Below are 12,173 nucleotides of genomic sequence, written 5' to 3' on the forward strand. Positions count from 1 at the left end.
AGGACTTGTCACAATTAAAAAATTTAAAAATTCCTCGTTTCTACTTTTCTGAAAAAGTAATTCTAAAGGTTGAGCTTCATGGATTTTCAGACAGCAGCTTGGCAGCTTATGGCGCATGCGTATACCTGAGAACTTTCTATGCCGATGAGACCATATCCTGTGCATTAGTTTCTTCCAAATCAAGGATAACTCCGTTAAAGACGGTAACACTTCCTAGGCTTGAGCTGTGCGCGATGGTTCTCCTTTCAAAACTTGTTTCAAAAATAATTTCTATCTTTGAAAATCAACCTGTAAAATTTCATTCAGTCACCCTCTGGTCACACTCCCAGGTAGCGCTGTCGTGGTGTAAAAGTCACCCAAGTCGGTGGTCGGTTTTCGTGGCTCACCGGGTAGCACTTGTCCAAGAGTTGTTTCAAAACTTTAGATGGCTTCACATAAAGTCTGCACAAAATGCCGCAGACCTTCTTTCTCGAGGAATGTCTGGTTCTGAAATTCTCAATAGCGATTTCTGGTGGCAAGGCCCTAAATGCTTACGAGATAAAAATTTCAATGTTTCCAATCTAGCAAATGACAAAGTGCTCGAAAACCTGCCCGAGGAACGAAAAATAAGCCTCGTGGTAAATTCTAACGTAGAAAACTTCTGGATGAGAATTTTTTCACGTTTCTCAAATATTTCACGCTTAAAATGTACTGTAGCGTACGTATTTCGGTTTATTTCTAATTGTAAAAAACAAAAAATTTCTGAACCCCTTTCTGTGGAGGAGTTAAATTATGCTATGGATTTCATCATCAAACAAATTCAAGGTGATGCATTCTCAAAAGAAATTGCGGAGCTTAAAAATAACAAATTTATTTCAAATAAAAACATTGTTTCACTAAAACCATTTGTAGATTCTTTTAGTTTTCTCAGAGTTGGAGGCAGACTTACAAACTGTCCCGACATAGACTATTTGCAAAAACATCCTATACTACTTCCATCCAAAAATCATACCGTCAATCTTATCATTAAAAATGAGCATATCAGATTGGGACATGCTGGTGCTCAAACAGTTCTCTCAAACCTTCGGTTGAAATTCTGGCCTCTCAATGGTCTAAAGGAAGCAAAACGAATTATTCTCAACTGCACCACATGTTTCCGATTTTCGTGCACTCCTGCACAACAGCTAATGGGTAACTTACCTGAAGATAGGTTGTCCATTACAACAAGACCTTTTCAAAAAATAGGTGTAGATTATGGTGGACCCTTTCTGTTAAAATCTTCTTCACTCCGAAAAGCGCCAAAAGTCAAGGCATACATAGCCATTTTCGTGTGCATGGTGACCAAAGCTGTGCACATTGAGGTTGTTTCTGATCTAACAACTTCTTCCTTTCTATTAACACTCAAAAGGTTTATCTTCCGACGTGGTAACCCAACCGTCATTTACAGTGACAATGCCACATGTCTTTCTGGTGCAAGAAACCAACTCTACGACTTATACAAATTCTTTAAAAATAAGTCAAATTCTCAAACCATTGGGGAATATCTGTCTGAAAATCAAATCTCATGGAAGTTTATTCCCCCTAGATCTCCTCATTGGGCTGGGATCTGGGAAGCTTCAATAAAAAGCGCTAAATATCATATGCGTAGACTAATAGGCTCTTCTTCTTTCACTTTCGAACAGTTTTATACTGTCATGGTTCAAATTGAAGCTGTGATGAATTCAAGGCCTATCTGTGCCATGTCCAGCGACCCTTCTGATTACACTTTTCTCAGTCCTGGGTACTTTATAATAGGCTCCAGCCTGACTGCGCATCCTGAGCAAAACTTAGAAAAAATCCCGGAAAATAATTTATCCGTGTTTCAACAAATTGCGAAAGTACATCAAAGTTTCTGGAAAAAGTGGTCTGTTGACTACTTAAACCGCTTACAAAACTCTCCAAAATGGTCCCGACCAAGGGATAACATAAAAGTCAATGACTTAGTCCTTCTGAGAGAGGACGATGTACCTCCTCTAAAATGGCCTCTAGCACGGGTAGTTGATACAATGCCCGGTCAAGATGGCAAAGTCAGAGTGGTCAAGTTAAAGACCATCAATGGTCAATTTACAAGGGCAATCTCTAAAATTTCGGTTCTCCCTAGGCAAGATAAAGAAGAGTAGGTTAGACCACAAGGCTCTAACGCCGGGGGAATGTTGGAGAACAATAATCTCCAACCAAATAATTCTATTTCAAAACAAATAAAAATATTTCCGCCGCATCGTTTACCTAAATAAATTCCTTGCCTGCATTGACTTATTTCTTAGAATGTTAATCTCCGCCCATATTGACCTTAAACCGGTAGATCCTTCAAAAGGATAGACAATTATTTCGGATGGGCTAGGGGAAGACAGTGAATTAGCGATCGCCGTAGAGGTTAGACCTATTTTTCAAGTTTCGGAGAGTTTTTCTCCACGTTCGCAACTGCAAGTTACGCAATATATCGGGAACCCTTAATGTGAAGTGTTATGGTGTTTTCGTTCGTAAACTGTAATTTTCTAATTAGGTTCATTACGATTAGTTATTCACTCGCAGTTTATAAGTTTCTATTTCTTGTCCTTTTTCAATTACAGTTCTAGCTAAACAAGTTATTGTTTTATTTCGTCATATCAATCTATTCAACAGGCCAGACTAAATCACATTTAAGAGTCCATTTAAGTTTATATTACTGAGTATTCGAAGGCTAGCGGACCAATTGGACTTACAGCAAGTACAAACCGCTGAAAGAGACACTGTTAGCAAACAAGACTCTTCGTGAAGGGATGTTGAAAACCGGCATCCCTCCAATATGGATAATTAAAGCTCATATCTACTACTTGATGTGTTACACTTCAACTTCGTTTAGTTAATCGTATCATAAAATGGTTCTACATTATTAAAATGAAATTTTCGAATAACCTCGTTGTCTAATATAATTTTTAGAGTTTTATTGGTAGAATTTTCATTGACTTCAAGAAGAAAAATATCGTTTTAATTTTCGGCTGTAAGAAAACTCGGGAAACGGGACTTACAACGAAAAGTAACTCGGTAGAAGTGACCCACATATAAACACCGATAAGGGTCGGAGATTCGACGGGTTGACTGGTCGACGACTCTTTTCGCGGTGTAGGACGGGGAAGGAGATAACCAGCGAAATAACAAGAAAAGTCCAAGGAAAATATTGTAAGAATGGACAGCGACGAATACTCTACAGATGAAGGAAGAAAAAGAAAAGGAGAAAATATAGATTTTTTTGTAAACAGCAAAAAAACACCAAGAACTCCTACAAAACGCCAAACAACTGAATCTGAGAAATTAGACCAGTTATTAATAATGATGAAAGAAATGAACACAACTCAAAAAGATATGAAGCAAGAATATAAAGAAATAAAAACTGAAATAAGAGAAATTAAAGACCAACAAAACAAAACAAACGAAGCTCTACTAAAACTGACAGTAGAAAACGAACGAATTCAAAAAAGAAAATCAGGATATAAGAAAAGAGAATTCAGAAATAAGGAGAGAGTTACAAGAAATGAAAAAAGCAGTCCAAATAATCGAAAAAAATAAAAGAAAAAACAACATTGTAATGAATGGTCTAAAAATGGATACAAATGAACCAAGCAGCCTAAAAGAAAGAATAAAAGGACTTTTTAATAAACATCTTCAAATTGATATTACACCTACAACAGTAAAAAAACTGTTCAAGAACAACATATGGTCCTGTATTTAATACCGATTTTGGTGTATTTGGATTTCTTGGTCTTTTTAAAAAAATTTTATCTCCAACTTTATACTTTACTTCCAAATTACTCGTTCTTAAGTTATCAAAACGGTTCTTTTGCTTTTTCCTTTGATCGCATTGTTTTTCCCTTATATTTTCTAACTGATTATTATACGAAATTTCATCAAATTCTCTATCATTTTTATAAGGAAATACTACACTATAGGGTGTAGTGGATGTTGAATGATGTTTACTAGAATTATATGAGTGTATAGCGACTAAAAGTGCATCTTCTAAGTCGCACTGGTTATGTTCTAAAAGATAACTTCGCAAAGTATCTGTTATGGTAGCATGGAAACGCTCAATTATACCGTTAGAGGCATGGTACTCAGACGAAGTAAGGTGCTATTCGATATTCAATGAATTAATTAAACTTTCCACCTTTTTATTATTAAATTCACCCCCGTGATCTGACATAATCATCTTAGGAAGGCCGAAAAGCGAAAATTAATTTTTTAATTAACTAATTATTGTTTCTGGGTTTTTATCAGTTCAAATATACGCTTGTGCGAATTTTGTTAGATTATCTATAACGGTGAGCATTTTTTGTTTATCAAAAAAGAACAGGTCTACAGATAAAGCCTCAAATGGTTTCTCCGGAGAAGGCCTTACATTTAAACCTTGAGTACGATTCCTACGATCAAATTTTGAGAGTTGACAAGTAGGGTATAAAGTAATAAATTCGGTTATTTCTCTATACATATTTTTCCATTTATAAAGTTGTCAAATTTTGTCTGCAGTTTCATTAATTCCTTTGTGATAATTACCCGGGTCGTTGTGATATTCAAAAATTATCCTTTGTCTATCCCGGTGTACAGAAAAACAAAAAGTCTAACGCAGCAGTTTAAAATTCTAGATGAATCTGCGGCTTAGACTAGAATATGCTGGTGTCTGATCGGTCTACGGTGGAGCAGTACGACAAGAGATAAGGGCTTGCGTCTCGGTGATACTCCTCCATAGATCCCTACCGGAAGGGCGTGACGCCTAAAATACCGGGTATATATATATATATATATATATATATATATATATATATATATATATATATATATACGAGTATATATATATATATATATATATATATATATGTATATATGTATATATATATATATATATATATATATATATATATATATATATATATATGTGGGCCCCGTACTAAAACGGTATTATACTAACTCCAGGCGAATATACACCGTGTATATTATTATCTGGGTAGCGCTTTATGTGGACTCCGACCAACACGTCGGATTAAGTGGACTCCGTAATAGGTTGAAACACTTTTGGGATCCGTATACATTTCTTTGCGTACACAACTAAACTCCTCCGATGTTGCCAATAATTTGATTAGTCGTAGATTTTTAAATTTTACAGCAGGTACGTTTTGGAACTTGAAATTTATTTAAATATCAATCAATTTAGTCATCCCGAAATTTAACAAATACTTGGTTAATGTAGTTAAACATTTTATGTTGGTAATTTATATTACTTGTTTTAATTATTTTTAAACTTAAGTTAGTGTCTGTTATAAGCTTGGAAAAGGCAAGTGTCCATTTTTATTTATTAGTATTTTTTTAACGCATTAACATTGAAAAATTTATTATATAAATGTACGTTCCGATGTTTTGATTGCTACGTTTTTTGATGTACAATATTTGTTTCATAAAGTAGTAAAATTTAAATTATAATAATTTATAAATCAATCTTAAAATTATAATTTTTTACTGTCTAATTTCAATATTTCGATTTTTAAATGTAGGAAATTCAATATCTTACAGATACTAAAATAATAAGGAAGCATAACACCTACTAATTTCGCTTTTAACTATAAATGTATTGTATAACTTAATGTAGCAATTAGTAATGAGTCATTACTCAGATAAAATATTTCGGTGACTTTATGGTAATTTGATTCTAGCCAACATATCTATTACAATTATTACATAATATAATATGTTCGGTCTTATTGTTTTAAAAAACATTCATGTATTAAAATAGGTCTGAAGTGAATTATGCTTTGTATTTCTTTAGTGACATTATTATTAACCGTGATTATTAATCTAAGATATTTAAAGTGTTCCATACTTTCGAAATTATAGTTGTTGACTTTAATATTTTATCTAGATGTATTGAATTGCTTTCTTCGGTTGATTCGCTTGTATTTGGTTTTTATTTTGTTGATTTTAAGTGAAACATTTTTCGTGCTCTCTTCACTTTATTGAACATGTCGTTTGCGGACGGGAGAGAGTTTCTTATAAGATCAATATCATTAGCAGATGCTAGGACTGCTTTGTACCTTAAGCCATTAATGGATTGCATTTTAAATAGACGTTATTTCTATTTTAGTATGCTGTTCATTAAATATTTGAATCGAGAATCTGTATTTTATTCAACTGTTTTATAACACAGAATTTCTTAGCGCCTATCTTCATCTCTGTTTTTTTTTGTTTAGCGTATCATTCTTCTTCTTCCTATGCCGTCCCCATTAACGGAGGTTGGCGACCACATTTCTAAAAGTATCTCTGTCTTTTGCAACGTGAAATAATTCGTCTACGTCATGTTTGTCCAGTCACGAAAATTTAGCGGCCATGACTTCCTCTTTCTACCTATTCCCATTTTGCCATCGGCTCTACCCTGCATGATGGCCTGCAGAAGACTTTATATTCCTTAGTATGTGTCCCAGGTATGCAGTCCTGCGTACTTTTATTGTTCTCAACAATTTTTTGTCTCGACCCATCCTTCTCAGCACTTCCTCATTGGTGACCCTGGCAGTCCATGGAATTCTCAACATTCTCCGGTATATCCAAAATTCAAAGGCTTGAAGCTTCTTAACTATTTGCGTTATCGTTCATATTTATACTCCGTATAATAGTTGAGACCAGACGTAACATTCAACAAACCTCAGTCTCAGCGCAGTATTCAGATTTTTGTCACAGAACAATTGCTTGAATTTTAAGAACGCTGCCCTTGCCATTTCTATTCGTACCCTGATTTCTTAGTCTGAATCTAATCCTTTGTTGATGTATGCTCCCAAATATTTATATTTTTACTCCCGTATCATTATTAAAAGGATTTTGCTGAATGTCGATCTAGGGAATCCGGTGGTATGTACATGATGTTTCCATAACCAACGTTCGAAAATTTGTCTAACTGTAGAGTCATGACGATTTTACTAGGAAATATAGTGCTGTTTAATAATAATAAAGTTCAATTAACAATTCCTATATGCACTAACTTGGTACTGATATCTCTGCTCCCCGATACCAGGTAGCAGTCCCGAAAACATTAAAACTGCTACACTCATGCTTCCAATTATCCAACAATTAGAGAGTCCAGGACTATACGCCTTATTATGGTACTGATATTGCTGCTGTCCCTCATAAGTAAATATAATATGCAAGAAAGGTTTTGACAATTAAATAGGATTTTGTATGTTAGAATATTATTTCTCCGAGAAGGTGAAAAATATCTATTTACTATCCGGATTTAATCCATAGATTAAATATTAGAATGCTATAAAATAATGCTATTAGCAGGAAAAAACGGTCTGATAGTAAGTAATAAGAAAACTAAATAAATTTTCTTTAACATACAAGAGAGAGGACGTAGAGTAGGGTATAACGTAACAATAAACCCATATAATTTTGAAAGATTGCAGCGTTTTAGGTATCGTAGATAACGCTGTCATATAAGAAATAAAATGAAATATTCAGGTAGCTAACTGATGTAAATATAACCCACATAACACTTTTAAATCCAGAAAACTAATACAAATCCCTAAAATCAGGATATATAAAACAGTGATTAAACCAGTGCTATTGACTGAAAATGTGACGAGAACGCTGACAAAACAATGTAAGTAAAACTTAGGTATTAATTAGATCAGGATTACTAGAAAAGTTGTCAGAATTATTTTCCAACTTACAAAGGTCCGAATACTAACCAATACCAAACCGGAACTAATGCCAAGGTCTAACAGATATATAAAGATAGCAACGTCATACAAGAGACTAAATCTCAACGCCAAAATTACGCTGGCTATATCCAAAGGCTTTCTAATAACTGCATTGCTAAGTTAAACTGGGAGAATGCCCCGAGAGAAAAAATGCCCTTAGGACCTCCACAAATCAACAGGGGAGGTAACATATGGTCAGATTAAGGAATAATGGGACTACCTACCGACCCATCATATTTATCAACACATGCCTGTACAACCATCTGCTATCCAACCTACAATCAATACTTATCTGTTGGGAACTATCAAATCCATTACATGTAGTCAAACGAACTAGGCTTAATAAAAGTTATCTTAGGAAAGGCACTACAGAAATATTGACATATATTATTAAAACGTTATTTACATGGCTAAGTTTTCAATAGGAATGAGGAGACAAAAAGCATAAAAGCCAATAGAACCTTGTTGCGTTCTGACTATACTATGACGATGACCTTTACAATATAAACAATACTTGAGACAACTGTTTGTCTCAATTTGGTCATTCAGAATTATGTCTGTATTTTTAATTTGCTAATTTCCATAGATTCTAATTTCCATAGAATCTAAAGATATCTTAAGGCCTTTATTTTAATAAATAAGTTAAGATAAATCCATCTCCTGAACAATGGCGCCGATATATTAAGTTAAAATTCTGTGCACTTATTTTAACCGTTTATGTCCTTATCATTCATATATGAGTTGTGACCGATATTACAAACTCATTTACTTTTCACAAAGAGACTCCATATTAACTATAGTTATTACTATACAAATCTGATTCGAAATATCGTCGAGTATGTAAAATTATGTTTAATGAAAAGTTAATTAGCCATTTCTTATGGGGTTCAAAAGAGAAGCCTTTACGAAAATTTGAGTACAAATAAGACCACCGTAATCAGTTGTACCCTGGGTAATAAATAGTTAATTAATCGGCTAATTAGAATCACCCGATCAATATGATTTTTGTCAAATCGGTCCTTTTTAGGATCAATTATTCTAATTATGTCTATAAATATTAAGGGCATATCTAGAGATAAAGACACTTTACTTTACTTAACCTTATCAGACATACGCGCTTAGCACAAATGTGACGTATTTCTAGTGCAGAAAATACATAGAGGGCAAAAAATAGTGTATTAGGTATTAAGCTGATCGCTGAAAATCACATAATAAATGTGAAAGTGCTATCTCTGCCGGCAAAGAAGCAAAGAAAAACTTAAAATGAGAGAGGACAAAACCAGTCAGCTGAAGGAACCTTTTAACGATGTTGAGCTTGGATCCACTATCTACGTATATAATAAAGAATAGTACGGCACTGACTGAAAATCTGAGCACAAAGCTTATTATAAAATTTGGACCAAAAATACAACAGTTACTGATATCCAAAGTCTGCAGACAAACAAAGCAAAGACAAAGTTGTTGCCTTGCTTAAAACTGGCAAAAGCTCCAACGACCACAAAAGTCAATATATTTATTTTGCTTTACAAAATACTCCTCAAGAGATAAAACAGAAGAAAAACTCAAATTAAAAGACCAAAGTTGCTACAGACAGGGAAGATCATGTACGTCACAAATACTAAATCTTGCCCAACACAGCAAAGATGGGTATGAAAGATATCAGTTATGAGGAGTGGTATTTGTCAATCTATGCAGCAATTTGCAGCTTACGACACCTTAAATAAGAGGGCATTTTTTCAAAATTTATATGATATCTCCTTAGGTAATAAACTTACTTGTTTTACTAGCGTATGCCTACACAACAGAAGATTTTTGGTATTTCTCAATGGTAAGAATAGCAGATGGAGAACGCAGAAGAACGGTCTCCTTTGGGGTAGCGTAATGGCACCTACACTGTATAACATGTACACAAACCATCAACTCATACCAGTAAATACTAGGACTTTTAGTATGTATACGACACATATATTATTGCACAACCAAAAACTTTTGTTGCTGAAGTGGAGAAAAATCTAAATCATGCCTTAAACACAATAAAAATAGACTATAAATCATTTTTAAGCCAAACCCCGGAAAAACTCATGTGTGCTACTTTAATGTCCCCAACACAGACGTTTTCACAAATCTGAACATCCAATAGTGTCTAGAAATCCTTATACACTGGACTTGCTATAAATATCTTGAAGATAGTTTGTGTTACACTTAGTTATTCACAGAACTTTGTTTAAAACTAAAAGGCACACTGAGGACCAGAAGTATTATTCTCCGCAAACTTGTCCCTTATTTTTATATATTATGAAAAATATGTATTTTGTTCTCAATAAACGTTTTGGTTTCATTTTATTTGAAAATATTATATGCACTTCTTAAACATTTCAATTTTTGCTTTACCAAAAGGAATAGCCTGGTACTGATATAGTGTCCATCAAGTTTGTATATTCCTTGTATGTATACAACTATTACTTACTACACATAAATCTTTAAAAATTGACAGATAGATCTCACATTTCTTAAGAACTACCAGTATATTGCGACTGGTGTATCTAAATACAGAATTCTACAGTACCAATCAATTACAACTGGTAAGCATACAAGATAATAATTGAATTTTTCGTAACCGCAGCGAAGGTGTAAAAAAAAAGTGATCGGTGACCAACGAAGACATTAAAATTTTCAATATGGTGGCACTTAACCTTTTAATTAGTGCTACTTTATGTATGGCACGCCGAAAAATTTTAAAATTTAAATTGGCCCTTTGATTAAAAATGTTGCTCACCCCTTGCATAATTGGTTAATTTTGGTATCTTCGATAAAAATGATATTTCCTTAATTGCCTCTGATTTAGAAACTTCAGAACGGGAACCGTCGTAGATATGTTTTAGCATACGTTTCGCAAAAAAACGTAACCCCTAAAAAATTCCCTAACGCAAAACACTGACGCAACTTTTATGGTGTCAACAACATGTGTCATGTATCTCTACTTATTAAATCATAAATTTCGTTCATAAGAAATACCATTGATAATCAAACATACATAATGTCACGTATTTCATTCGATTATCACTTAATTGCTTCCAGTAAATTTTTATTGTTTATTATTTATGTAATAATTTATCTACACATTTTTGCACTATTGCGTATATTTTGTCTTTAGAGACAGTACACCTATGTGGTATATTTTTACGAGCCGCAGATTTTTTCTATTGGAGTTAAAATGATTTTATGCATATCTATATTTAGAAATATGGTATAGGGCTCTTTGAAGTTGGATTTTAGTATTATCACTATTTTAATGTAAATGGATATAGTGCAGTATATGTGTGTAGAGACAAGGAAGGTGGAGGTGTAGGGATATTTATTAAGGACTGTTTTGATTATGGTGAAGTCCATAGATATATCACAAAATGTTCAATAGTTTTCTTACAGATCAATAGGTATTTGAAAATGGGAGCAATATACAGTCATCATGATTTTCATCACAACGATCTTTTATTTAATTTTATTTAATTTTATTTAATTTTATTTAATTTAATGTAATTTAATTTAATTTTATTTAATTTTATTTAATTTTATTTAATTTTATTTAATTTTATTTAATTTTATTTAATTTTATTTAATTTTATTTAATTTTATTTAATTTTATTTAATTTTATTTAATTTTATTTAATTTTATTTAATTTTATTTAATTTTATTTAATTTTATTTAATTTTATTTAATTTTACTTAATTTCATTTAATTTTATTTAATTTTATTTATTTTATTTAATTTTATTTAATTTTATTTAATTTTATTTAATTTTATTTAATTTTATTTAATTTTATTTAATTTTATTTAATTTTATTTAATTTTATTTAATTTTATTTAATTTTATTTAATTTTATTTAATTTTATTTAATTTTATTTAATTTTATTTAATTTTATTTAATTTTATTTAATTTTATTTAATTTTATTTAATTTTATTTAATTTTATTTAATTTTATTTAATTTTATTTAATTTTATTTAATTTTATTTAATTTTATTTAATTTTATTTAATTTTATTTAATTTTATTTAATTTTATTTAATTTTATTTAATTTAATTTAATTTTATTTAATTTAATTTAATTTAATTTGATTTTATTAAATTTTATTTAATTTTATTAAATTTTATTTAATTTTATTTAATTTTGTTTAATTTTATTTAATTTTATTTAATTTTTTTTAATTTCATTTAATTTTATTGAATTTTATTTAATTTTATTTTATTTTATTTTATTTTATTTAATTTTATTTAATTTTAATTAAATTTTTTTAATTTCATTTAATTTTATTGAATTTTATTTAATTTTATTTTATTTTATTTAATTTTATTTAATTTTATTTAATCTTATTTAATTTTATTTAATTTTACTTAATTTTATAATTTTATAATTTTTAATTAATTAAATTTTTTAAATTA

At 31.1% G+C, this 12,173-nt stretch overlaps 1 protein-coding gene across 1 annotated transcript; it reads left to right on the forward strand.

The window, feature by feature from the left end:
* The first annotated feature begins 776 nt into the window (after positions 1-776).
* LOC140452802 (uncharacterized) lies at positions 777-2,138 on the forward strand. Its single transcript, XM_072547131.1, has one exon. It carries the CDS (start codon positions 777-779, stop codon positions 2,136-2,138), a length of 1,362 nt encoding a protein of 453 aa, XP_072403232.1.
* Positions 2,139-12,173: the final 10,035 nt, after the last annotated feature.

Source organism: Diabrotica undecimpunctata, chromosome 11, assembly GCF_040954645.1.
Source record: "Diabrotica undecimpunctata isolate CICGRU chromosome 11, icDiaUnde3, whole genome shotgun sequence".
In the NCBI taxonomy this organism is placed as follows: domain Eukaryota; kingdom Metazoa; phylum Arthropoda; class Insecta; order Coleoptera; family Chrysomelidae; genus Diabrotica; species Diabrotica undecimpunctata.

Excerpts from the sequence above, each read along its gene's own strand:
- LOC140452802 (XM_072547131.1), top strand. The coding sequence starts at position 777 with ATGGATTTCATCATCAAACAAATTCAAGGTGATGCATTCTCAAAAGAA.